Here is a 26,360-nt window from a genome sequence, read left to right on the forward strand (position 1 = left end):
CGGCCCCAGCATTCCCCTCGTGGGGCAGGACCTGCAGTGTCCCCGTGGTGGGAATTGTCCAGACCAGCCTTGGCCTGCCAGGGCTTGTCCATCCCTGTTGGATTTGTCCTGCTGGATTTTGGGAAGGAACTCCCCCCTCTCTGTGGGAATCCTTCAGGTTTCCAACACTTTGCCCTGGCAACCAGGAATTCCAAAGGGCTTTGGCCCTCCCAGTGCTGGGTGTGCCCCAGACTGGTGGGATACTGGGGGAATCCCTTGGTTTGTGCCTCATTATTAAAAAAAAAAAGCAAATATCAGGATAATATCCCCAGGCAATTTCCATTTCTGTGCCCAAACATCTTTTATCCATCAGTCACTCCATGCAAACTGGGAGAGGGTTTTTGCTGAACCCACAGACTGGAGGTTGAGTTATCCTTAAAAGCACCCCCCGAAATTTCCCATTCATCCCCTCCCTGTGCATGGAGCAATGAGGGAAGGTGGGAATTGGGGCCTTGAATTTGCTGTGGAACCCTTGGAAATGAGACTGGGGGATGCTCAGGGGTTTGGGGTGCTGGGCTGGGGGATGCTCAGGGGTTTGGGGTGCCAGTGTGGGGGATGCTCAGGGGTTTTGGGGTGCTGGGCTGGGGGATGCTCAGGGGTTTGGGGGTGCTGGGCTGGGGGATGCTCAGGGGTTTGGGGTGCCAGGCTGGGGGAAGCTCAGGGGTTTTGGGGGTGCCGGGCTGGGGGATGCTCAGAGCTGTGGGGTGCTCAGGGGTTTTGGGGTGCTGGGCTGGGGGGTGCTCAGGGCTGGGGGATGCTCAGGGGTTTTGGGGTGCTGGGCTGGGCTGGGGATGCTCAGGGGTGTGGGGTGATGGGCCAGAGATGCTCAGGGGTTTGGGGTACCAGCTCAGGCTGGGCTGGGGGATGCTCAGGGCTGTGGGGGCTCAGGGGTTTTGGGGTGCTGGGCTGGGGGATGCTCAGGGCTGGGGGATGCTCAGGATTTTGGGGTGCTGGGCTGGGAGATGCTCAGGGGTGTGGGGTACCAGTGTGGGGGATGCTCAGGGGTGTGGGCTGCTGGGCTGGGGGATGCTCAGAGGTTTGGGGTGCTGGGCTGGGGGATGCTCAGGGCTGGGGGATGCTCAGGGTTTTGGGGGTTCCGGGCTGGGGGATGCTCAGGGTTTTGGGGGTGCTGGGCTGGGGGATGCTCAGAGCTGTGGGGTGCTCAGGGGTTTTGGGGTGCTGGGCTGGGGGATGCTCAGGGGTTTGGGGGTGCTGGGCTGGGCTGGGGATGCTCAGGGCTGTGGGGTGATGGGCTGAGGGATGCTCAGGGGTTTGGGGTACCAGCTCAGGCTGGGCTGGGGGATGCTCAGGGCTGTGGGGTGCTCAGGGGTTTTGGGGTGCTGGGCTGGGGGATGCTCAGGATTTTGGGGTGCTGGGCTGGGGGATGCTCAGGGCTGGGGGATGCTCAGGGTTTTGGGGGTTCCGGGCTGGGGGATGCTCAGGGTTTTGGGGTTCTGAGCTGGGGGATGCTCAGGGCTGGGGGATGCTCAGGATTTTGGGGTGCTGGGCTGGGAGATGCTCAGAGGTTTGGGGGTGCTGGGCTGGGGGATGCTCAGTGGTTTGGGGGTGATGGGCTGGGGATGTTCAGGGGTTTGGGGTGCCATCCTGGGTTCCCCCCAACCCCAGCTGGAGCAGAGCCTGCGGCTGGAGCCGGAGGAAGCCGCCGAGAGCCGGAGCCTGGCCCAGCACAACATCGAGCTCCGGAGGCTGCTGGAGGAGGAGCAGGCTGCCTACAAGAGGAAGCTCCAGGCCTACCAGGAGGGCCAGCAGCGCCAGGCCCAGCTGGTGCAGAAGCTCCAAGCCAAGGTAAATCCTTCCTGGAGGAGCGCTGGGATAATTTGGGGACCCCCCCACATCGGTGTCACCCCCCTCATCCCTCCCCAAGGTGTTGCAGTACAAGAAGAAATGCGGGGAAGTGGAGCAGCAGCTGCTGGAGAAGGCGACGGAGCTGGAGCAGGAGAGGCTGACGGTGAGGGAGGCTTTGGGGGTGCCCTGCCCCAAATCCCAAATCGGGGTGATGGCCAGCAGGGGGGATGTTCCCACAGATCCAGCTGGATGCCAGCGGCTCCCAGCCCGACGAGGAGAGCAGCAACGAGCTGGAGAACGCCCTGATCCGGCTGGAGGAGGAGCAGCAGAGGTGAGCAGGATGCAGGGGGGCGGTGAGGATTCCCAAGGGATGCTGACCCCGGTGATTCCCAGGAGAACAGAGGTGGGTGGAATCCCAAGGGGAATGTGAGGATTCCAAGGGGATGCTGACCCTGGTGGTCCCCTGGGACCCCAGGAGCAGCAGAGGTGGGTGGAATCGCGAGGATTCCCGGGGGATGCTGACCCTGGTGATTCCTCGGGATCCCAGGAGCAGCAGAGGTGGGTGTAATCCCAAGGGGAATGCTCACATTTTCAGGGGATTCTGACCCTGGTGATTCCCAGGAGCAGTAGAGGTAGGTGGAATCCTGAGGGAAATGTGAGGATTCCTGGGGGATGCTGACCCCAGTGGTCCCCCGGGACCCCAAGAGTAGCAGAGGTGGGTGGAATCCCAGGGGGAATGCTCACATTCCCAGGGGATTCTGACCCTGGTGATTCCCAGGAGCAGTAGAGGTGGGTGGGAATGTGAGGATTCCAAGGGGATGCTGACCCTGGTGATTCCCCGGGATCCCAGGAGCAGTAGAGGTGGGTGGGAATGTGAGGATTCCTGGGGGATGCTGACCCTGGTGATTCCTCGGGATCCCAGGAACAGCAGAGGTGGGTGGAATCCCAGGGGGAATGCTCACATTTCCAGGGGATTCTGACCCTGGTGATTCCCAGGAGCAGTAGAAGCAGGTGGAATCCTGAGGGAAATGTGAGGATTCCTCAGGATGCTGACCCCAGTGGTCCCCCGGGACCCCAAGAGTAGCAGAGGTGGGTGTAATCCCAAGGGGAATGTGAGCATTCCCAGGGGATTCTGACCCTGGTGATTCCCAGGAGCAGTAGAGGCAGGTGGAATCCTGAGGGAAATGTGAGCATTCCCAGGGGATGCTGACCCTGGTGGTCCCCTGGGATCCCAGGAGAACAGAGGTGGGTGGAATCCCGAGGATTCCCGGGGGATGCTGACCCCGGTGCTGTCCCAGGAGCAGCAGCCTGGTGCAGGTGAACTCGATGCTGCGGGAGCAGCTGGAACAGGCCAACGTGGCCAACGCGGCGCTGAGCGAGGACATGCGCAAGCTGACGGCGGACTGGGCGCGCGCCCGGGACGAGCTGGAGCAGCGGGAGGCGGAGTGGAGGCGGGAGGAGGAGGTGGGGGACAGCGGGGAGAGGGGTGTGGGGCTGTAGGGATGCTGCAAAGCAGAATTTGGGGAGTGTGGGGGGGTGTGGCGTGTGATGGGAAGAGGATGCAAGGCAGAGGGATGTGGGGACACTGAGGAGGACGTGGGGCCGTGGGGGATGTTCTGTGGGGAAGGATTTGGGATAGGAAATGGAGAGAGGCAGGGGGATGCAGGGATGTGTCAGGGACAGTGGCGGGGATGTGGGGCCGTGGGGGATGATCCATGGGGAAGGATTTGGGATGGGAAATGGAGAGAGGCAGGGGGATGCAGGGATGTGTCAGGGACAGTGGGGGGGATGTGGGGCTGTGGGGGATGTTCCATGGGGAAGGATTTGGGATGGGAAATGGATGGGAAATGGAGAGAGGCAGGGGGATGCAGGGATGTGTCAGGGACAATGAGGGGGATGTGGGGCTGTGGGGGATGATCCATGGGGAAGGATTTGGAATGGGAAATGGAGAGAGGCAGGGGGATGCAGGGATGTGTCAGGGACAGTGGGGGGGATGTGGGGCTGTGGGGGATGATCCATGGGGAAGGATTTGGGGCTGTGATGTGGATGGGAAAGGGAGATTCGGCAGGGGGATGCAGGGATGTGAATTACACAGGGGCCGTGGGAGGGATGTGGGGCCATGGGGGATGTTTCATGGAGAAGAATTTGGGCTTTTGGGGGATGTGATGGGAAGAGGATGTGAGGCAGGGACGTGTCACACCCCGCCACCCTTCTCTGTGCCCGCAAGAATTGGGGTGCGGCTGTGGAGGACTGTGGGGGTGATGGGTGTGGCCAGGAGGGATGTTTGGGAATTTGGGGATCCCAAAAAGCGGATCCTTGATCCCGCTCCATCCCACCCCAGTCCTTCAACACCTACTTCAGCAACGAGCACAGCCGGCTGCTGACCCTCTGGCGGGAGCTGGTGGCCTTCAGGCGCCACTTCGGGGAGATGAAAGCCACCACCGAGAGGTCAGCGGGGCACGGGGCGGGATCCCTCCCTGGGGTGGGATCCCTCCCTCCGGGGGTCCCTGGGGATCCCACCCTGTGTCGGAATCTGAGGTGTTGGTGATTCCCAGATTGTAAAAGTCTCTGTCTGTCAGCCCCGCTGCCAAAGCAGAAGCCAGAATTGGTCTGTGCTGGTTTCCAGGTTGTTTATTCTGTTGATCTCTCACATGTTCTGCTGCCCTGCCCAGCTCTGTCCTGCAGGGCAGCGTGTGGGGCTCTGCCCTCAGTGGGATGTGACAAACATTAAATACCAGAAACTCCCTGGGCTGCATTTACAATAACGTGCCAATATCTGTCACCTACGTTGGACAGTGTGTCCCCAGCCTGAACCAACAGAAAAATGCCAACACCACAGTGAGACATGGAGGGCATGAAGAAGGAGAAAAAGGACAAGGCACACCCAATTTCCTCCATCTTGTCCCCTTTGGACCCCTCATCTAGAATCCTAAAATTTTACTTTTGCACCCGTGCCACACTTAATTATTACTGATATCAAACACTCAGAGCTGGTAATTGATCCTGTAAGATGGAAAACTCTTTTCCATGGCCAGAGATCACAGCCAGTGTCTCTGGGGGCTCTGTCCAGGGGGTTCCTGACCCCTGCCATGGCAGCCAGAGGGAAGCCCTGGGTTCCCACACCCCTGCACTCCTGCCCGTGCAGGGACCTGGCGGAGCTGGGCCACGAGGTGTCCCGCACGGGCCGCGCTGCCCACGCCGCCTGCCTGCACCTGGCTGCCAACCTGCGGCTGGCCGAGAGCCAGGCGGGCGCGGCCCGAGAGCGGCAGGAGCTGCGGCTGCAGCAGCTGCAGGAGCAGCTGGCGGCGCGGGCACGGGACGCCGAGCTGGAAAAAGCCACCCTGGCAGCCAGGTACGGGGGGCTGGGGGCACGGCGGGGGGCCAGGGGAGGAGTGGAAGTGCAGTGGATGTGGCACAGGACGGGGAGGGAGCGAGACAGAGGGATGGAGTGCAGGAGTGTCAGAGGGGTGCAGGAGCTCCAGGAGGGATGCAGGACTGCCGAGAGGGATGCAGGAGCACCAGGAGGGGTGGAGCAGCTCCAGGAGGGATGGAGCAGCTCCAGGAGGGATGCAGGAGCTCCAAGAGGGATGTGCGAGCTCCAGGAGGGATGCAGGACTGCCGAGAGGGATGCAGGAGCGCTAGGAAGGATGGAGCAGTTCCAGGAAGGATGCAGGAGCTCCAAGAGGGATGTGGGAGCTCCATGAGGGATGTGGGAGCTCCAGGAGGGACGCAGGACTGCCAAGAAGGATGCAGGAGCTCCAGGAGGGATGCAGGAGCTCCAGGAGGGACACAGGACTGCCAAGAAGGATGCAGGAGCTCCAGGAGGGATGCAGGAGCTCCAAGAGGGACACAGGACTGCCAAGAAGGATGCAGGAGCACCAGGAGGGATGCAGGAGCACCAGGAGGGATGCAGGAGTGCCAGGAGGGGGAGGATGCACCCGCATGGGGCCATTGGGGATGTTTCCCAGGGAAGGTTTTGGGGCTGTGGCACAGATGGGAAGGGATGCGAGGCAGCAGGAGGCATCCATGCTGGATGTTGGATGTTGGGTGTTGGATTTTGGGTGTTGGATGTTGGATGCTGGATGCTGGATATTGGATGCTGGGTGCTGGATGCTGGATGTTGGAACTTGGATGCTGGATATTGGGTGCTGGATGATGGATTTTGGGTGTTGGATGTTGGATGCTGGGTGTTGGATGTTGGACGTTGGATGTTGGATTTTGGGTGTTGGGTGCTGGGTGCTGGATGTTGGATGCTGGGTGTTGGATGTTGGATTTTGGATGTTGGATGTTGGACGTTGGATGTTGGATACTGGGTGTTGGGTGCTGGGTGTTGGGTGTTGAATGTTAGATGCTGGGTGCTGGATGTTGGATTTTGGGTGTTGGGTGCTGGGTGCTGGGTGCTGAGTGTTGGATTTTGGGTGCTGGGTGCTGAGTGCCAGGTGCTGGGTGTTGGATGTTGGATTTTGGGTGCTGGATGCTGGGTGCTGGGTGCTGGATGCTGGGTGCAGGATGCTGGGTGCTGGATGCTGGATGCTGGGTGCTGGGTGCTGGGTGTTGGGTGCTGGGTGCTGGATGCTGAGTGCTGGATGCTGGGTTCTGGGTGCTGGATGCTGAGTGCTGGATGCTGGGTGCTGGGTGCTGGGTGCAGGATGCTGGATGCTGGGTGCTGGATGCTGGGTGCTGGGTGCTGGATGTTGGATTTTGGGTGTTGGGTGCTGGGTGTTGGATGTTGGATTTTGGGTGCTGGGTGCTGGGTGCTGGGTGCAGGATGCTGGGTGCTGGGTGCTGGATGCTGGGTGTTGGGTGCTGGGTGCTGGATGTTGGATTTTGGGTGTTGGGTGCTGGGTGCTGGATGCTGGGTGCTGGATGCTGGATGCTGGGTGCTGGGTGCTGGGTGTTGGGTGCTGGGTGCTGGATGCTGAGTGCTGGATGCTGGTTCTGGGTGCTGGATGCTGAGTGCTGGATGCTGGGTGCTGGGTGCTGGATGTTGGATTTTGGGTGTTGGGTGCTGGGTGTTGGATGTTGGATTTTGGGTGCTGGGTGCAGGATGCTGGGTGCTGGATTTTGGGTGCTGGATGCTGGATGCTGGGTGCTGGGTGCTGGGTGCAGGATGCTGGGTGCTGGCTGCTGGGTGCTGGGTGCTGGATGCTGGGTGCTGGGTGCTGGGTGTTGGATGTTGGATTTTGGGTGTTGGGTGCTGAGTGCTGGATGCTGGGTGCTGGATGCTGGATGCTGGATGCTGGGTGCTGGGTGCTGGATTTTGGGTGCTGGATGCTGGGTGCTGGCTGCTGGGTGCTGGGTGCTGGGTGCTGGGTGCTGGATGTTAGATTTTGGGTGCTGGGTGCAGGATGCTGGGTGCTGGATTTTGGGTGCTGGATGCTGGATGCTGGGTGCTGGGTGCTGGGTGCTGGGTGCTGGGTGCTGGGTGCTGGATTTTGGGTGCTGGGTGCTGGATGCTGGGTGCTGGGTGCTGGATGCTGGATGCTGGGTGCTGGGTGCTGGATGCTGGGTGCTGGGTGCTGGATTTTGGGTGCTGGGTGCTGGATGCCGGCCGTGTTCCGGGCAGGCTGGCGGAGCTGACGGCGGCCCTGGAGCGGCGCCGGAGCGAGGCCGAGGAGCAGGAGCGGGCGGTGGAAGCGCTGAGCCTGCAGCTGCGGGAGCTGGTGGGTGCAGGGTGCGGGGCTTTGGGGGTGCGGGGCCGTCCTTCCCGGCCTGATCCCGTCCCGGCGCCCGCAGGAGGCCGCGCGCGCCCGGGAGCCGACGCCGGAGCAGGTGCAGGCTCTGCGCTCCGAGCTGGAGCTGCTGCGCCGGACGCTGCACGAGCTCACCCAGGTGCTGGGACACCCCCACAGCCAGGACCGGCCTCTCCCTGCCTCAGTGTCCCCTGCCTTCCTCAGTGTCCCCTGCCTGCCTCAGTGTCCCCTTCCTTGATCCATTTTTGCATTTCCTGATTCAGTTTCCCCTCTCCCTGATTCAGTTTTCCCCTCCCTGCCTCAGTTTCCCTTTTCCCTTACTCAGTTTCCCCCTTGACTTGATTTCCCATTTCTCACCCCAGTTTCCCCTTCCCTGGACTCCATTTCTCCCTTCTCACGTTGTTTCTCCCGTTCACTGACTTCATTCCCCTCCCTGCCCCACTCTCCCCCGGATGTTCCCGGGAACAGGCGGTGCTGGCGGATGATCCCGAGGCCCCCGCGCTCGCCGTGTCCCCCCCGTGTCCCCCCGTGTCCCCCCCGTGTCCCGCCGTGTCCCCTCTGCGCAGCCTCTCTGCCAGCGCCGCTGCTGCCGCCGTCCACGCGGCGCTGAGCCGGCGCCAGCTCCAGCTGCAGGTGGGCCGGGAGGAGGGGATGGGATGGGATGGGATGGGATGGGATGGGATGGGATGGGATGGGATGGGATGGGATGGGATGGGATGGGATGGGATGGGATGGGATGGGATGGGATGGGATGGGAATGGGGGTGAGGATGGGGATGAGGATGGGATGGGGATTGGGTAGGATGGGAATGGGGATGGGGATGAGGATGAGGGTGGGATGGAATGGGGGTGAGGAGGGGAAGGATGGGGATGGGAATGGGATGGGGATGGGGATGGGGATTGGGTGGGATGGGAATGGGAATGGGGATGGGATGGGGATTGGGTGGGATGGGAATGGGAATGGGGATGGGGATGGGGATGAGGATGGGATGGAATAGAGATGCGGAGGGGAAAGATGGGGATGGGAATGGGATGGGGATTGGGTGGAATGGGAATGGGGATGATGATGAGGATGGGATGGAATGGGGGTGAGGATGAGGATGGGAATGGAATAGAGATGCGGAGGGGAAGGATGGGGATGAGAATGGGGATGGGATGGAATAGAGATGAGGACGGGAAGGATGGGGATGGGGATGGGATGGGGATGGGATGGGAATGGGGGTGAGGATGGGGATGGGATGGGATAGGAATCGGATGGGGATGGGATGGGGATGGGATGGGATGGAATGGGGGTGAAGATGAGGATGGGATGAAATGGGGGTGAGGATGAGGATGGGATGGAATAGAGATGCAGAGGGGAAGGATGGGGATGGGATGGGGATGAGGATGAGGGTGGGATGGGAATGGGGTTGAGGATGGGGATGGAATGGAATAGAGATGAGGAGGGGAAGGATGGGGATGGGGATGGGATGGTGATTGGGTGGGATGGGGATGAGGATGAGGATGGGATGGGAATGGGGTTGAGGATGGGGATGGGATGGAATAGAGATGCGGAGGGGAAGGACGGGGATGAGGATGGATGTGATGAAGGCTGACCCCCAGGAGGCCCGGAGGCAGGCGCAGGCGGGCCGGGAGGTGGCCGGGAGCCTGCGGCAGGAGCTGGGGCTGCTGGAGCAGCGGCTGGAGCAGCTGGGAGCCGAGGCCGGGAGCTGCCGGCGGGCGCAGGAGGAGGCGCAGCGGGAGGAGCTGCGGCTGCGGGCCCAGGCCGAGGCGCTGCGCAGGTACGGCACCGCCCCGGCCGTCTGTCCCCGCGTGGCGTCTGTCCCTGCGCCTCCTGTGTCCCGTGTCCGTGTGCCCACGTGTCCAGGTGCCTGTGGCCCTGGGTGCCTGTGCCCATGTTTCCGTGTGCGTCTGTGTGTCCATGTCCGTGTGTCCGTGTGTCCGTGTGTCCGTGTGTCCGTGTCCATGTGCCCGTGTGTCTGTGTGTCCATGTCCGTGTGTCCGTGTGTCTGTGTCCATGTGCCCGTGTGTCTGTGTGTCCATATGTCCGTGTGTCCATGTGTCCATGTGTCCGTGTGTCCATGTCCGTGTGCCCATGTGTCCATGTGTGTGTGTCCATGTCCGTGTGTCCGTGTCTGTGTGCCCGCGTGCCCATGTGTCCGTGTGCCCATGTGTCCATGTGTCCGTGTCCGTGTCCATGTGTCCGTGTCTGTGTCCATGCCCGTGTCCATGTGTCCGTGCCCGTGTCCATGTGTCCGTGTCCGTGTCCATGTGTCCCTGCCCGTGTCCATGTGTCCATGCCCGTGTCCATGTGTCCATGCCCGTGTCCATGTGTCTGTGTCTGTGCCCGTGTCCATGTGTCCGTGTCCATGTCCATGTGTCCGTGTCCGTGTCCATGTGTCCATGCCCGTGTCCATGTGTCCGTGCCCGTGTCCATGTGTCCGTGTCCGTGTCCGTGTGTCCGTGTCCATGTCCATGTGTCCATGCCCGTGTCCATGTGTCTGTGTCTGTGCCCGTGTCCATGTGTCCTTGTCCATGTCCATGTGTCCATGCCCGTGTCCATGTGTCCGTGCCCGTGTCCATGTGTCCATGTCCATGTGTCCATGTCCGTGTCCGTGTCCATGTGTCCGTGTCCATGTGTCCGTGTCCATGTGTCCGTGCCCGTGTCCATGTGTCCGTGTCCGTGTCCATGTGTCCGTGTCCGTGTCCGTGTGTCCGTGTCCATGTCCATGTGTCCATGCCCGTGTCCATGTGTCTGTGTCTGTGCCCGTGTCCATGTGTCCTTGTCCATGTCCATGTGTCCATGCCCGTGTCCATGTGTCCGTGCCCGTGTCCATGTGTCCATGTCCATGTGTCCATGTCCGTGTCCGTGTCCATGTGTCCGTGTCCATGTGTCCGTGTCCATGTGTCCGTGCCCGTGTCCATGTGTCCGTGTCCGTGTCCATGTGTCCGTGTCCATGTGTCCGTGTCCATGTGCCCGTGCCCGTGCCCGCAGGGAGCTGTGCCGCGCCGAGGCGGCGCTGGCGGAGGAGCAGCAGCGGGCGGGGGCCCTGCAGCAGGAGCGGGAGCAGCTGCGGTGCCGCAGCGAGGAGCTGCAGGACTGCCACGACCGGGCCGCCCGCGACGCCCAGGCTGCCCAGCAGCAGCTGGAGCACAGGTGGGCACCGGGCACGGGGGGTGTGAGGGGCACGGGGGGTGTGGGGGGCACGGGGGGTGTGGGGGGCACGGGGGGTGTGAGGGGCATGGGTGGGTGTGGGGGGCACGGGTGGGCACAGGGCACGGGTGGGTGTGAGGGGCACAGGTGGGTGTGAGGGGCACGGGTGGGTACAGGGCACAGGTGGGCATGGGGCACAGGGGGTGTGGGGAGCACGGGTGGGTGTGAGGGGCACGGGGGGTGTGGGGAGCACGGGTGGGTGTGAGGGGCACGGGTGGGTGTGAGGGGCACGGGTGGGTGTGAGGGGCACGGGTGGGTACAGGGCACAGGTGGGCATGGGGCATGGGTGGAGATGGGGCACAGGTGGGCACAGAACTAAGGAGAGCACGGGGCACGGGTGGGCATGGGTGGGTGTGAGGGGCACGGGTGGGCACAGGTGGGCACGGCACATGGGTAGGCACAGGGCACAGGTGGGCATGGGTGGGCACGGGGCATGGGTGGGCACAGGGCATGGGTGGGCATGGAGCACGGGTGGGCTCGGGGCATGGGTAGAGATGGGGCACAGGTGGGCACAGGACTCAGGAGGTCACAGGGCACGGGTGGGCACAGAGCATAGGTGGGTGTGGGGAGCAGAGGTGGGCATGGGGCTCAGGTGGGTGTGTGTGGCACGGGTGGGCACGGGGCATGGGTGGGCATGGAGCACGGGTGGGCTCGGGGCATGGGTAGAGATGGGGCACAGGTGGGCACAGGACTCAGGAGGTCACAGGGCACGGGTGGGCACAGAGCATAGGTGGGTGTGGGGAGCAGAGGTGGGCATGGGGCTCAGGTGGGTGTGTGTGGCACGGGTGGGCACGGGGCATGGATGGGCGTGGGAAGCATGGGTGGGCACAGGTGGGTGTGAGTGGCATGGGTGGGCACAGGGCTTAGGAGGGCATGGGGCACGGCTGGGTGTGAGGGGCACAGGTGGGTGCGGGTGGACTCAGGTGGGCACAGGTGGGTGCGGGTGGGCTCAGGTGGGTGCGGGTGGGCTCAGGTGGGCACAGGTGGGCACAGCGGGCCGTGCTGTCCCTGCCCAGCCAGCAGCAGGTGCAGGAGCTGGAGGCACAGCGGGCGCGGGCGCAGCGGGAGCTGCTGGAGGTGCGGGAGGAGCTGAGCCGGGCAACGCTGGAGGTGGAGCTGGCCCGGGGCGAGCAGGAGGCGCTGGCAGAGGCCCTGGGCAAGGTGGGCACCGGGCCAGCCCCGCAGCGGGGCCAGGCACCCATACAGGCACCCCCGAGGGTACAGGTGTACCCCCGAGGGTACAGGTGCACCCCCGTGGGTACAGGTGCACCCCGAGGGTACAGGTGCACCCCCGTGGGTACAGGTGCACCCCCGTGGGTACAGGTGCACCCCGTGGGTACAGGTGCACCCCCGTGGGTACAGGTGCATCCCCGTGGGTACAGGTGCACCCCCGTGGGTACAGGTGCACCCCAAGGGTACAGGTGCATCCCCGTGGGTACAGGTGCACCCCGTGGGTACAGGTGCACCCCCGTGGGTACAGGTGCACCCCCGTGCATTCCCCAGCAGTGCCAGCCCTGCTGTGGGTGCAGCCCCAAGTGCCCCCATGGCCCGGTTCTACAGGTGCCCCCACATACCCCAGCTTTCCCCCATGCCCCAGGTGCCCCCCAAGCCCCAATTGCTCCCTTGTGTCCCCCACGCCCCAGCTGCCCCCCGAGCCCCAGGTGCTCCCCATGCCCCGGGTGCCCCCCAAGCCCAAATTGCTCCCTGTGCCCCCCATGCCCCAGGTGCCCCCCATGCCCCAGGTGCCCCCTGAGCCCCAGGTGCTCCCCATGCCCCAGGTGCTCCCCAAGCCCAAATCGCTCCCTGTGCCCCCCATGTCCCAGGTGCCCCCTGAGCCCCAGGTGCCCCCCGAGCCCCAGGTGCCCCTCATGTCCCAGGTTTCCCCCACGCCCCAGGTGTCCCCTATGCCCCAGATGCCCCCTGATCCCCAGATGCCCCCTGATCCCCAGGTGTCCTCCATGCCCCAGGTTTCCCCCATGCCCCCAGTACTCCCCAAGCCCCATCGCTCCCTGTGCCCCCCACACTCCAGGTGCTCCCCATGCCCTGGGTGCCCCCAAAGCCCAAATCACTCTCTGTGCCCCCCACACCCCAGGTGCCCCCCGAGCCCCAGATGCCCTCCACACCCCAGATGTCCCCCACACCCCAGGTGCCCCCCGAGCCCCAGGTGCCCCCCACACCCCAGGTGCCCCCCGAGCCCCAGGTGCCCTCCACACTCCAGGTGCCCCCCGAGCCCCAGGTGCCCTCCACACCCCAGGTGCCCCCCGAGCCCCAGGTGCCCTCCACACTCCAGGTGCCCCCCACGCCCTAGGTGCCCCCCGAGCCCCAGATGCCCCCCACGCCCCAGGTGCCCCCCGAGCCCCCCGTGCCCCGTCCCGCCGTGCCAGCCGGTGCCTCCCGCAGGCGCAGGGCAGCTGCGGGGAGCTGGCGGAGGCGCGGCGGGCGGCGGAGGCGGAGGAGTCGCGGCTGCGGGACGCGCTGGCCAAGACCAGCGAGCTGGCGGCCGGGCTGGCCCGGGACAAGGCGGAGCTGGGCCGGCGGCTGGAGCGGCTGGAGCAGGAGCGGGAGCGGGGCCGGCAGCGCAGCCGGGAGCTGGCCCGGGAGCTGGCGCTGCTGCGGGCGCGCCTGGAGAGCGGCCCCGGGCCCGGCGGCGAGCGGCGAGACCCGGAGCGGCCCCGGGGGGATCCCCGCGACGACGGGCGGGGGCTGCGGGAGGAGCTGCGGGAGCTGCGCGGGATCCACGAGCGGCTGCGCCACAGCCTGGGCCAGGTGGGCACCACGGGGGCACCTGGGAGCGGTGGGGAGAGTGCCAGGGGTACCTGGGAGGGGTGGGGAGGGTGCCAGGGGTACATGGGAGGGGTGGGGAGAGTGCCAGGGGTACCTGGGAGGGGTGGGGAGGGTGTCAGGGGTACCGGTCTATCCCTGGTGTCCCCGGGCTGTCCCTGGTGTCCCTGAGCTGTTCCTGCTGTCCCTGAGCTGTCCCCGGACTGTCTCCGGACTGTCTTCGGTCTGTCCGGGTCTGTCCCGGTGTGTCCCGGTCTGACCCCAGTCTGTCCCGCTCTGTCCCGGGCTGTCCCGGTGTGTCCCGCTCTGTCCCCGGTCTGTCCCGGTGTGTCCCGGTCTGTCTCCGGTCTGTCCCCGGGCTGACCCTGCTCTGTCCCGGGCTGACCCCGCTCTGTCCCGGGCTGATCCCGCTCTGTCCCGGGCTGTCCCAGTCTGTCCTGCTCTGTCCCCGGTCTGTCCTGGTGTGTCCCGGTCTGACCCCAGTCTGTCCCGCTCTGTCCCCGGTCTGTCCCGGTCTGTCCCGGTCTGTCTCCGGTCTGTCCCCGGGCTGACCCTGCTCTGTCCCGGGCTGACCCCGCTCTGTCCCGGGCTGATCCCGCTCTGTCCCGCTCTGTCCCGGTCTGTCCCCGGGCTGACCCCGCTCTGTCTCCAGTCTGTCCCCGGGCTGACCCTGCTCTGTCCCGCGCTGTCCCGGTCTGTCCCGGGCTGACCCCGCTCTGTCCCGGTCTGTCCCGCGCTGTCCCGCTCTGTCCCGGTCTGACCCCGCTCTGTCCCGCTCTGTCCCGCTCTGTCCCGCTCTGTCTCCAGTCTGTCCCCGGGCTGACCCCGCTCTGTCCCGCTCTGTCCCGCTCTGTCCCGCTCTGTCCCGGTCTGTCCCAGGCTGACCCCACTCTGTCCCGCTCTGTCCTGCTCTGTCCCGCTCTGTCTCCAGTCTGTCCCCGGGCTGACCCCGCTCTGTCCCGGGCTGTCCCGGGCTGACCCCGCTCTGTCCCGCTCTGTCCCGGGCTGACCCCGCTCTGTCCCGGTCTGTCCCCGGGCTGACCCCGCGCTGTCCCGGTCTGTCCCCGGTCTGACCCCGCTCTGTCCCGCTCTGTCCCGCTCTGTCCCCGGGCTGACCCCGCTCTGTCCCGCTCTGTCCCGCTCTGTCCCGCTCTGTCCCGGTCTGTCCCGCTCTGTCCCGCTCTGTCCCGCTCTGTCCCGCTCTGTCCCGGTCTGTCCCGCTCTGTCCCGGTCTGTCCCGCTCTGTCCCGCTCTGTCCCGCTCTGTCCCGGTCTGTCCCGCTCTGTCCCGGTCTGTCCCGCTCTGTCCCGCTCTGTCCCGCTCTGTCCCGCTCTGTCCCGGTCTGTCCCGCTCTGTCCCGGTCTGTCCCGCTCTGTCCCGCTCTGTCCCGGTCTGTCCTGCTCTGTCCCGCTCTGTCCCGCTCTGTCCCGCTCTGTCCCGGTCTGTCCCCGGGCTGACCCCGCGCTGTCCCCGTTCTGTCCCGGTCTGTTCCTGCTCTGTTCCCACTCTGTCCCCGGTCTGTCCCAGGCTGACCCCGCTCTGTCCCGCTCTGTCCCGCGCTGTCCCGCTCTGTCCCGGTCTGTCCCGGTCTGTCCCCGGGCTGACCCTGCTCTGTCCCGCTCTGTCCCGCGCTGTCCCGCTCTGTCCCGGTCTGTCCCCGGGCTGACCCCGCTCTGTCCCGCGCTGTCCCGCTCTGTCCCGGTCTGTCCCGGGCTGACCCCGCTCTGTCCCCGGGCTGACCCCGCTCTGTCCCGCGCTGTCCCGGTCTGTCCCGGTCTGTCCCCGGGCTGACCCTGCGCTGTCCCCGTTCTGTCCCGGTCTGTCCCGGTCTGTTCCTGCTCTGTTCCCGCGCTGTCCCGCTCTGTCCCCGGTCTGTCCCCGGGCTGTCCCGCTCTGTCCCGCTCTGTCCTGCTCTGTCCCCGGTCTGTCCCCGCTCTGTCCCCGGGCTGACCCCGCTCTGTCCCGGTCTGTCCCGCTCTGTCCCGGTCTGTCCCGGTCTGACCCCGCTCTGTCCCCGGGCTGACCCCGCTCTGTCCCGGTCTGTCCCGCTCTGTCCCGCTCTGTCCCGCTCTGTCCCGGTCTGTCCCGGTCTGTCCCGCTCTGTCCCGGTCTGTCCCGGTCTGTCCTGGTCTGTCCCGCTCTGTCCCGGTCTGTCCCGGTCTGTCCCCGGGCTGACCCTGCTCTGTCCCGCTCTGTCCCCGGGCTGACCCCGCGCTGTCCCGCTCTGTCCCGGTCTGTCCCGGTCTGACCCCGCTCTGTCCCGGTCTGTCCCGCTCTGTCCCGCGCTGTCCCGCTCTGTCCCGCTCTGTCCCGCTCTGTCCCGGTCTGTCCCCGCTCTGTCCCGCGCTGTCCCGCGCTGTCCCCGGGCTGACCCCGCTCTGTCCCGGTCTGTCCCGCGCTGTCCCGGTGCCGCAGGCGGTGCAGGAGCAGGGCGCGGCGGGCGCGGCGCTGGCGCGGGCGCGGGCGGAGCAGGAGCGGCTCCGGGCGGAGCAGGAGCGGCTGGGCCGGGCCCAGGCGGCGCTGGCCCGGGACGGGGCCGGGCTGGCCGTGCAGGTCGCGGCGGCCGAGCGCCGGCAGCGGCACCGCGACCGCGAGGCCGCCGGCCTCAGGTGGGTGCGGGCCCGGGTGGGTGCGGGACCGGGTGGGTGCTGGATTCGGGTGGGTGCGGGCTCGGGTGGGTGCGGGACCGGGTGGGTGCTGGATTCGGGTGGGTGCTGGATTCGGGTGGGTGCGGGCTCGGGTGGGTGCCGGACTCGGGTGGGTGCGGGCTCGGGTGGGTGCCGGACTCGGGTGGGTGCGGGCTCGGGTGGGTGCGGGCTCGGGTGGGTGCCGGGCTCGGGTGGGTGCCCAGCTCGGGTGGGTGCGGGACCGGGTGGGTGCCGGGTTCGGGTGGGTGCGGGCTCGGGTGGGTGCGGGCTCGGGTGGGTGCTGGATTCGGGTGGGTGCGGGCCCGGGTGGGTGCCGGGCTCGGGTGGGTGCGGGCCCGGGTGGGTGCTGGATTCGGGTGGGTGCGGGCCCGGGTGGGTGCGGGCCCGGGTGGGTGCTGGATTCGGGTGGGTGCCGGGCTCGGGTGGGTGCTGGATTCGGGTGGGTGCGGGCTCGGGTGGGTGCCGGGTTCGGGTGGGTGCCGGGCTCGGGTGGGTGCGGGTTCGGGTGGGTGCGGGCTCGGGTGGGTGCGGGCTCGGGTGGGTGCTGGGTTCAGGTGGGTGCTGGGTTCAGGTGAGTGTCGGGCCCGGGTGGGTGCCAGGCTCAGGTGGGTGCCACATTCAGGTGGGTGCTGGCTCAGGTGGGTGCCGGGGTGGGGGGGGTGCTGGACCCAGGAGGGTGCTGGGCTCGGGTGGGTGCAGGGCTCAGGTGGGTGCCGCATTCAGGTGGGTGCTGGCTCAGGTGGGTGCCAGGGTGGGGGGGGGGTGCTGGACCCAGGAGGGTGCTGGGTTCAGGTGGGTGCCGGGCCCCGGTTGGTGCTGGGCTCAGGTGGGTGCTGGGGCAGGTCAAGCTCTGTGCCCAGCCCCGTGCCCAGCCCCCTGCCCATGCCCGTGCCAGCCCCGTGTCCAGTCCCATGCCCATCCCCATGTCCGGCCCCGTGCCCAGCCCCGTGCCCATGCCCGTGTCCGGCCCCGTGTCCGGCCCCATGCCCATCCTCATGTCCGGCCCCATGTCCAGCCCCGTGCCCAGCCCCGTGTCCGGCCCCGTGCCCAGCCCCGTGCCCAGCCCCGTGCCCATGCCCGTGCCCGGCCTGCAGGTCGGAGAAGGAGGGCCTGGAGAGCAGCGTGTTCCAGCTGCAGCAGGAGCTGGCCCAGCTCCAGGCCCGCAATCAGCAGCTGGAGGCCCAAGGCCGGACACTGGCCCAGGCCAAGGAAGCGCTGGAGGGTGAGGGGTCCCGGCCACCCGCGTGTCCCATCAGCCTGGCCGTGCCCGGCTGCCACCCATCCGTCCCCATCCCCATCCCATCCTCATCCTCATCCCCATCCTCATCCTCATCCTCATCCTCATCCTCATCCTCATCCTCATCCCATCCGTCCCCATCCTCATCCCATCCTCATCCTCATCCCATCCTCATCCTCATCCTCATCCTCATCCCATCCGTCCCCATCCTCATCCTCATCCCCATCCTCATCCTCATCCTCATCCTCATCCCATCCTCATCCTCATCCCCATCCTCATCCTCATCCTCATCCTCATCCCCTTCCTCGTCTCTGTCCATCTCCATCCTCCTCCTCAGCTCCATCCCCCATTCCCCACTGACAGGGGGTGTCTCCATGACTTGGGGGTGCCCTCGATGATGGGAGGGTGTCCCCATGACAGGATGTCCCCACGCATGGGGCTGTCCCCACACCGGGGCTGTCCCCACGCATGGGGCTGTCCCTGTCCCCACGCCCGGGCTGACCCTGTCCCCACACCGGGGCTGTCCCTGTCCCCACGCCCGGGCTGACCCTGTCCCCACACCCGGGCTGTCCCTGTCCCCACGCCCGGGCTGTCCCTGTCCCCATGCCGGGCTGTTCCTGTCCCCACGCCGGGCTGTCCCTGTCCCCACGCCCGGCTGTCCCTGTCCCCAGCGGAGCTGGGCGCGGCGCAGCGGGAGCGGTGCCAGGCGGTGGCGGTGGCCGAGGCGGCCGCGGTGGCAGCGGCCCTGCAGAGCGCCCGTGACACCCACCGGGAGCAGCTGGAGCACCTCCAGCGCGAGAAGGTGCGCCCGAGGCCTTTGGGTGCGGGACTTGGGGTGCAGAAGGGACTCCGGGTGCACAGCAATGGGATTTTGGGGTGCTGTGGTGGAGGTTTTTAGGGTGTGACGGTGATTTTCGGTGTTTTAAGGATGGTTGTTTGGGCACGATGTTGATTTTTGAGGTGAAATGTTTGTTTTTTCGGTGATATGTTGGGTTTTTGGGGTGGAATGTAGATTTTTGGGGTGCAGAGCTGGTTTTTGGTGCACATGCTGATTGTTGAGGGCATGGTGGTGATTTTTAGGGCGCAACCTTGATTTCTGACATTCCCGCTGATTGCTGAGGCACGATGCTTGGGGTGCAGGGTTGTTTGGGTCCCCTGGTGATTTTTGGGGTCCACTGATGATTTTTGGGTTCCACTGGTGATTTTTGGGGCTGGCAGGAGGAGCTGGAGGCCGAGCGGGGCCGGATGGTGCAGGAGCACGAGGAGCTGGTGGCCGAGCTGGCGGCAGTGCGGCAGCAGCGCCAGAGCGAGAAGCAGCAGGTGGTGGCCCCGATGTCCCCCTGTCCCTGTGTCACCTCCCTGTCCCCCTGTCCCTGTGCCAGCTCCGTGTCCCCCAGCCCTGTGTCACCCCCCTGTCCCCCAGCCCTGTGCCACCCTTGATGTCCCCCTGTCCCTGTGTCACCTCCATGTCCCCCAGCTCTGTGCCTTCCCCCTGTCCTCCTATCCCTGTGCCTTCCCCCTGTCCCCGTCCCCCAGCCCTGTGCCACTACTGATGTCCCCAGCCCTGTGTCACCCCCCTGTCCCCCAGCCCTGTCCCACCCCCGGTGTCCCCAGCCCTGTCCCACCCCTGGTGTCCCTAGCCCTGTCCCACCCCTGATATCCCCAGCCCTGTGTCACCCCCCTGTCCACCAGCCCTGTGCCATCCCCCTGTCCCCAGCCCTGTGCCACCCCTGGTGTCCCCAGCCCTGTCCCACCCCCGGTGTCCCCAGCCCTGTCCCACCCCTGGTGTCCCCAGCCCTGTGTCACCCCCTGTCCCCCAGCCCTGTCCCAGCCCCGGTGTCCCCAGCCCTGTCCCACCCCTGGTGTCCCCAGCCCTGTGCCAGCCCCGGTGTCCCCAGCCCTGTCCCAGCCCCGATGTCCCCAGCCCTGTCCCAGCCCCGGTGTCCCCAGCCCTGTCCCACCCCTGGTGTCCCCAGCCCTGTGCCATCCCTGGTGTCCCCAGCCCTGTCCCACCCCTGGTGTCCCCAGCCCTGTGCCATCCCTGGTGTCCCCAGGCTCTGGTGCTGCAGGAGGAGGAGCGGGTGGCCCTGGCGGGGACACTGGCCGGGCTCCAGCAGAGCCTGGACGAGGCCACGGCCGAGCTGGAGCAGCAGCGGCGAGAGGTCACCGGCCACCAGGAGAAGGAGGAGGTGGGTCTGGGGGGCTCCCAGAACCCCCCCAAGGCCCCACAGAGCCCCACAGAGACCCCACTTCCAGCCCTGTGCCCTCATTGCAATCCCCATTGCCAAAGTGTCCCCTGCTACTGCAGCCACCCGTGTTTGGGTGTCCCTGTCACCCCCCAGTTCCTGGGCATCCCCTCCTGTCTGAAAAACTCCTGTGCCCCCCCACTGCAGCTTCCCGTTCCTGGGTACCCCCCTTGCACCCCCTTGCCTGTCCCTGGGACCCCATCCCAGTGTCCCCCTGTCTCTGGGACCCCATCCCCACTGTCCCCGGGACCCCCTCCCCACTGTCCCCTTCTCTCTGGGACCCCATCCCCACTGTCCCCTTCTCTCTGGGACCCCATCCCCACTGTCCCCTTCTCTCTGGGACCCCATCCCCACTGTCCCCGGCTCCCTGGGACCCCATCCCCACTGTCTCCTGTCCCTGGGACCCCATCCCCACTGTCCCCTTCTCTCTGGGACCCCATCCCCACTGTCCCCTTCTCTCTGAGACCCCATCCCCACTGTCCCCCTATCTCTGGGACCCCATCCCCAGTGTCCCCGTGTCCCTGAGACCCCCTCCCCACTGTCCCCTGTCTCTGGGACCCCATCCCCAGAGTCCCCCTGTCTCTGGGACCCTGTCACTAGTGTTCCCCTGTCTCTGGGACCCCATCCCCACTGTCCCCGGGTCCCTGGGACCCCATCCCCACTGTCCCCTCTCTCTGGGACCCCATCCCCATTGTCCCCCTGTCCCTGAGACCCCCTCCCCACTGTCCCCCTGTCTCTGGGACCCTGTCACTAGTGTCCCCCTGTCCCTGGGACCCCATCCCCACTGTCCCCCTGTCCCTGGGACCCCATCCCCACTGTCCCCTTCTCTCTGGGACCCCATCCCCACTGTCCCCTTCTCTCTGGGACCCCATCCCCAGTGTCCCCTCTCTCCGGGACCCCTCCCCGTGTGCCGCCCCCGGGCCCCCCGCGGGCAGGGGGGTCTCAGGGCGCGGTGCCCCCAGGCCTTGGCCGCGGAGCTGCGCTCGCTGCGGGCGCGGGCGGCGGAGGCGGCGCTGAGCCACGAGCGGGAGGCTCGGGCGCTCCGGGACCAAGCGGCAGCGGCGGCCCAGCAGCGGGACGGAGCCCTGCGGGAGGTGAGAAACCCCCTTCTGAAATCATCCCCAAATCCCCAAATTCCTGAAATCCCCTGGACGTCCCCTCCGGGCAGGCGGAGGAGGCGCGGGCGCAGCTGCGGGCGGCGGGCGAGGCGCGGGCGGCGGCGCGGCAGGAGCTGCAGGAGGCTCGGCGGGATGCCCGGGACAGCCGCGAGGGCCGCGACACCGAGCGGCGGCGGGCGCAGGAGGCGAGCCGGGCCCTGGGCGATGCTGCCCGCGAGAAGGAGGCCCTGCAGCGCTCCAACGAGGAGCTGCGGGCGGCCCTGCGCCGCGCCGAGGGAGAGCGCATCAGGTCGGGAACGAGGGATGGCCTCGCCGCCGGGGGTGCAGGGGGCGGCTGCAGCGCCTTGGGGGGATGCTCGGGGTTGGGGGATGCTCGGGGTTGGGGGGATGTTTGGGGTTGAGGGATGCTGGGGGTTGGGAGATGTTCGGGGTTGGGGGATGCTGGGGGTTGGGGGATGCTGGAGGTTGGGATGTGTTTGGGGTTGGGGGGATGCTCGGGGTTGGGGGATGCTCGGGGTTGGGGGATGCTGGGGGTTGGGGGGATGCTCAGGGTTGAGGGATGCTGGGGGTTGGGGGGATGCTCGGGGTTGGGGGATGCTCGGGGTTGGGGGATGCTCGGGGTTGGGGGGATGCTCAGGGTTGAGGGATGCTGGGGGTTGGGGGGATGCTCGGGGTTGGGGGATGCTGGGGTTGGGGGATGCTGGGGTTGGGGGATGTTTGGGGTTGGGGGATGCTCGTGGTTGGGGGCATGCTTGGGGTTGGGGGATGCTGGGGTAGGGGGATGTTTGGGGTTGGGGGATGTCCAGGGTTGGGGGATGTCCAGGGTTGGGGGGATGTTGGGGGTTGGGGGGATGCTCAGGGTTGGGGGATGCTCAGGGTTGGGGGATGTTTGGGGTTGGGGGATGCTCGTGGTTGGGGGGATGCTGGAGGTTGGGGGATGCTGGGGGTTGGGGGATGCTGGGGGTTGGGGGGATGTTTGGGGTTGGGGGGATGCTCTGGGTTGGGAGAATGCTCAGGGTTGGGCGGATGTTTGGGGCTGAGGGATGCACGGGGTTGGGGGGATGCTGGAGGTTGGGGGGATGTTCGGGGTTGGGGGATGCTCAGGGTTGGGGGATGCTCGAGGTTGGGGGGATGTTTGGGTTTGGGGGGATGTTCGGGGTTGGGGGGATGCTTGGGGTTGGGGGATGTTTGGGGTTGAGGGAGTCTGGGGTTGGAGGGATCCTCAGGGTTGGAGGGATCCTCAGGGTTGGAGGGATGCTGGGGGTTGGGGGGATGTTTGGGGTTGGGGGGATGCTGGAGGTTGGGGGGATGTTCGGGGTTGGGGGGATGCTCAGGGTAAGGGAATATCCAAGCTGGGAGATGCAGGAGTCAGAGTGATGGGTGGGACAAGGAGCTGCCCGAATTGGGAGGTGCAGGAGGTGGGAAATGCTCAGATATTGGAAGGACAGGCTGGGAGATGCAGGAGTTAGGAAATGCTCAGATGATGGAAAGACAGGCTGGAAGATGCAGGACTTGGGAGACGCTCGGGATTCGGGAAAGCAGAAGCTGGGAATTGCAGGGGTGATCCCCCACCCTGGAGGGCGATGCCTGGGGTGGGGGCGATGCTGGGACACAGCGACGCTCAGGTTGGGATGGGGCGATGCTCCAGCTCAGGAGGACGCTCAGGATGGACATTTGGGGCTGGGGGTCCCGCGGGATGGGCACGGCCGGGGCCGGGGGCACGCCACCCCCCCGGGCACTGCCAGCCCCCGCTGCCCGCAGCCTGAAGCGCTCCGGGGAGGACAAGGAGCAGCGGCTGGCGCTGCTGGAGGCGGCGCGGGCGGCGGCCGAGCGGGAGGTGTCGGAGCTGCGGGCGGCGCTGCGGGCGCTGGAGCGTGCCCGCCTGGAGAGCCGCCGGGAGCTGCAGGAGCTGCGCCGCCAGGTCAGCGACAGCCGGGCCGGGGGCGCAGCGCGGCGGGCACGGAGCCCCCCGGGGTGGCCCCGAACCGCTGGTCCCGGGGCAGGTGAAGGAGCTGGACGGCGAGAACAGCCGGCGGGGCCGGGAGCTGGGGGAGCTGCGGGCGCGGGTGGCCCTGGAGGAGCAGCGGGAGCAGCGGAGCCGCCGCGAGGCCTCGGGTCTCAGGCAGAAGGTGCTGGAGAGCGAGGCCAGCACCGAGGCTGCCAGGAAGGAGGTGACGGTGTCCCCAAAGGTCCCCAAGACCCCGCTGTGGGTGTGCCACATCCCGAAGCGTCGCTGGCCCCCCCGCCCATAGCTGGCTGTCCTGTGGGTCTGGAGGTGTCACTGTCCCCTCAGGCTGTAGCTTGGTGCCTGTTGTCCCAAATCATCGCCATCACCGTGGTATCCTGTGTCCCAATGGGTGTTCCCATTGCTGCATCCCTGGAGTTCCCTGTGACACCACTGCTCCATCCCCTACATCCCTGAGTTTTCCCATTGCTGCATCCCCTGCACGCCTGGGATTCACCGTGACTCCATTGCTCCATCCCCTACATCCCTAGGTGTTCCCATTGCTCCATCCCCTGTACCCCTGGAGTTCCCTGTGACCCCAGTGCTCCATCCCCTGCCTCCATGGGGTCCCCCACCACCTCATTGCTCCACCCCCCCATTCCCCATCGCTCCCGCCCCATTCCCCATTCCCATCCCCCGTTCCCCATCCCTCCTGCCCCATTCCCATCCCTCTCACCCCATTCCCAGCCCCATTACCCATTCCCACCCCCATTCCCCATTCCCACCCCCTTTCCCATCCCTCCCGCCCATTCCTATCTCCCATTCCCCGTTCCCAGCCCCGTTCCCCATCGCTCCCGCCCCGTTCCCACCCCCGTTCCCCATTCCCAGCCCCGTTCCCACCCCCGTTCCCCATTCCCAGCCCCGTTCCCCATTCCCACCCCCGTTCCCATCCCTCCTGCCCGTTCCCATCTCCTGTTCCCTGTTCCCCATCCCTCCTGCCTGTTCCCATCTCCCATTCCCGTTCCCCGTTCCCCATCCCTCCTGCCCGTTCCCATCTCCCATTCCCCATTCCCACTCCCATTCCCCGTTCCCAGCCCCGTTCCCCATCCCTCCTGCCTGTTCCCATCTCCCATTCCCCATTCCCAGCCCCGTTCCCATCTCCCGTTCCTTGTTCCACCCCTGTTCCCCATCCCTCCCGCCCCATTCCCACCCCCGTTCCCCATTCCCGTTCCTCGTTCCCCATCCCTCCCGCCCGTTCCCATCTCCCATTCCCCATTCCCACCCCCGTTCCCCATCCCTCCCGCCCATTCCCATCTCCCGTTCCCCATTCCCAGCCCCGTTCCCCATCCCTCCTGCCCATTCCCATCTCCCGTTCCCCATTCCCAGCCCCGTTCCCCATCCCTCCTGCCCATTCCCATCTCCCATTCCCCATTCCCAGCCCCGTTCCCATCTCCCATTCCCCATTCCCAGCCCCGTTCCCCATCCCTCCTGCCCGTTCCCATCTCCCATTCCCCATTCCCAGCCCCGTTCCCATCTCCCATTCCCCATTCCCGTTCCCCGTTCCCATCTCCCATTCCCCATTCCCAGCCCCGTTCCCATCTCCCATTCCCCATTCCCAGCCCCATTCCCAGCCCCGTTCCCATCTCCCATTCCCCATTCCCAGCCCCGTTCCCCATTCCCAGCCCTGTTCCCATCTCCCATTCCCCATTCCCAGCCCTGTTCCCCATCCCTCCTGCCCGTTCCCATCTCCCATCTCCCATTCCCGTTCCCCGTTCCCATCCCTCCCGCCCGTTCCCACCTCCCGCTGTGCCCTGCAGCTGCAGCAGCTGCAGCAGCGCCTGGCAGCGGCGGAGCAGGAGTTCGGGCGGCGGGAGCGGGAGCTGTCCCGCAGCCTGGAGGAGGCGCGGGGCACGGAGAAGAAGCTGCTGGTGGACGCGCGGAACCTGCGGCTCAAGGTGGAGGCGGCGCGGGCCGAGGTGGCCGAGCTGGGGCTGCGGCTGAGCGCGGCGCAGGGCCGGGCGCAGGGGCTGGAGGACGAGCTGGCCCGCGGCGAGGAGCAGCGCAGGGCCACCGAGTCCCGCCTGGGCGGCCTCCAGGCCACCCTGCGCCGCGCCGTGGCCGTGGCCAGGGCCAAGGGTGAGCGGCCCCGGGGGCACCGCGGCTCGGGGGGGGCTGAGGGCAAGGGAGGTGTCAGCCCTTGATCCGGCCCTGGGCATCTCCAAGGCGCCAGCGCTCCGGCCCCTGCATCCCGGGGGTGTCCCAAACCCCATTAGTCCATCCCCTGCATCTGTAGGGGCTCCTATTGCTTCATCCCCTGCATCCCGGGGGTGTCCCAAACCCCATTATTACATCCCCTGCATCCCGGGGGTCTCCCAAACCCTGTTACTCCATCCCCTGCATCTGTAGGGTCTCCTATTGCTTCATCCCCTGCATCCCAGGGGTGTCCCAAACCCCATTAGCCCATCCCCTGCATCTGTAGGGGCTCCTATTGCTTCATCCCCTGCATCCCGGGGGTCTCCCAAACCCCATTATTACATTCCCTGCATCCCCGGGGGTCTCCCAAACCCTGTTATTCCATCCCCTGCATCTTGGGGATCTCCCAAACCACATTATTCCATCCCCTGCATCCCAGGAGTCTCACAAATCCCATTATTCCATGCCCTATGTGATGGAGATCTCCTGTTATTCCATCCCCTGCATCCCAGGAGTCTCACAAATCCCATTATTCCATGCCCTATGTGATGGAGATCTCCTGTTATTCCATCCCCTACATCCCAGGGATCTCCCAAACCCCATTATTCCATCCCCTGCATGCCAGAGATCTCCCATTGCTCCATCCCCTGCATCCCTGGGTTCTCCCAAACCCCATTATTCCATCGCCTGCATCTGTTGGGTCTCCTATTGCTTCATGCTCTGCATCTTTGGAGTTTCCCAAACCCTGTTATTCCATCCCCTACATCCCAGGGATCTCCCAAACCCCATTATTCCATCCCCTGCATGCCTGGATTCTTCCAAACCCCATTATTCCATGTCCTGCACCCCAGGGCTCTCCCAAACTTCATTATTCCACCCCCTGCACCCCAGGGATCTCCAAACCCTGTTATTGCACCCCAGGGCTCTCCCAAACCCCGTTATTCCACCCCCTGCACCCCAGGGATCTCCAAACCCCGTTATTCCACCCCCTGCACCCCTGGGGTCTCCCAAACTCTGTTATTCCACCCCCTGCACCCCAGGGCTCTCCCAAACCCCGTTATTCCATCTCATCCATTCCTGGGCTCTCCCAAACTCCGTTATTCCACCCCCTGCACCCCAGGGCTCTCCCAAACCCCGTTATTGCACCCCAGGGCTCTCCCAAACTCTGTTATTCCACCCGCTGCACCCCAGGGCTCTCCCAAACCCTATTATTCCATCTCATCCATTCCTGGGCTCTCCCAAACCCCGTTATTCCACCCCCTGCACCCCTGGGCTCTCCCAAACCCCGTTATTCCACCCCCTGCACCCAAGGGATCTCCAAACCCTGTTATTGCACCCCAGGGCTCTCCCAAACCCCGTTATTCCACCCCCTGCACCCCAGGGCTCTCCCAAACCCCGTTATTCCACCCCCGGGGTCCCTTTCACTCCATCCCCCTCATCC

General features: G+C 66.1%; 1 protein-coding gene across 1 annotated transcript in view; it reads left to right on the forward strand.

Moving 5' to 3' along the window:
- CROCC (ciliary rootlet coiled-coil, rootletin) overlaps nt 1-26,360 on the forward strand; it is a 38,214-nt gene that overhangs the window by 4,334 nt on the left and 7,520 nt on the right. Inside the window, exons 3-29 of the mRNA XM_077788247.1 lie at nt 1,666-1,845; nt 1,925-2,008; nt 2,085-2,176; nt 3,144-3,309; nt 4,187-4,293; nt 4,991-5,197; nt 7,412-7,508; nt 7,582-7,677; nt 8,007-8,171; nt 9,140-9,238; nt 9,302-9,318; nt 10,533-10,694; nt 11,768-12,028; nt 12,114-12,225; nt 12,395-12,736; nt 12,844-13,041; nt 13,152-13,517; nt 15,948-16,141; nt 17,275-17,402; nt 18,089-18,219; nt 18,636-18,737; nt 19,472-19,606; nt 20,626-20,757; nt 20,832-21,070; nt 22,543-22,702; nt 22,785-22,952; nt 24,544-24,915. Of these exons, the coding sequence (XP_077644373.1) occupies nt 1,666-1,845; nt 1,925-2,008; nt 2,085-2,176; nt 3,144-3,309; nt 4,187-4,293; nt 4,991-5,197; nt 7,412-7,508; nt 7,582-7,677; nt 8,007-8,171; nt 9,140-9,238; nt 9,302-9,318; nt 10,533-10,694; nt 11,768-12,028; nt 12,114-12,225; nt 12,395-12,736; nt 12,844-13,041; nt 13,152-13,517; nt 15,948-16,141; nt 17,275-17,402; nt 18,089-18,219; nt 18,636-18,737; nt 19,472-19,606; nt 20,626-20,757; nt 20,832-21,070; nt 22,543-22,702; nt 22,785-22,952; nt 24,544-24,915 (4,512 nt within the window). The remainder of the gene's footprint in view (nt 1-1,665; nt 1,846-1,924; nt 2,009-2,084; nt 2,177-3,143; nt 3,310-4,186; nt 4,294-4,990; nt 5,198-7,411; nt 7,509-7,581; nt 7,678-8,006; nt 8,172-9,139; nt 9,239-9,301; nt 9,319-10,532; nt 10,695-11,767; nt 12,029-12,113; nt 12,226-12,394; nt 12,737-12,843; nt 13,042-13,151; nt 13,518-15,947; nt 16,142-17,274; nt 17,403-18,088; nt 18,220-18,635; nt 18,738-19,471; nt 19,607-20,625; nt 20,758-20,831; nt 21,071-22,542; nt 22,703-22,784; nt 22,953-24,543; nt 24,916-26,360) is intronic.

Source organism: Lonchura striata, chromosome 24 (genome assembly GCF_046129695.1).
Source record: "Lonchura striata isolate bLonStr1 chromosome 24, bLonStr1.mat, whole genome shotgun sequence".
Lineage (NCBI taxonomy): Eukaryota > Metazoa > Chordata > Aves > Passeriformes > Estrildidae > Lonchura > Lonchura striata.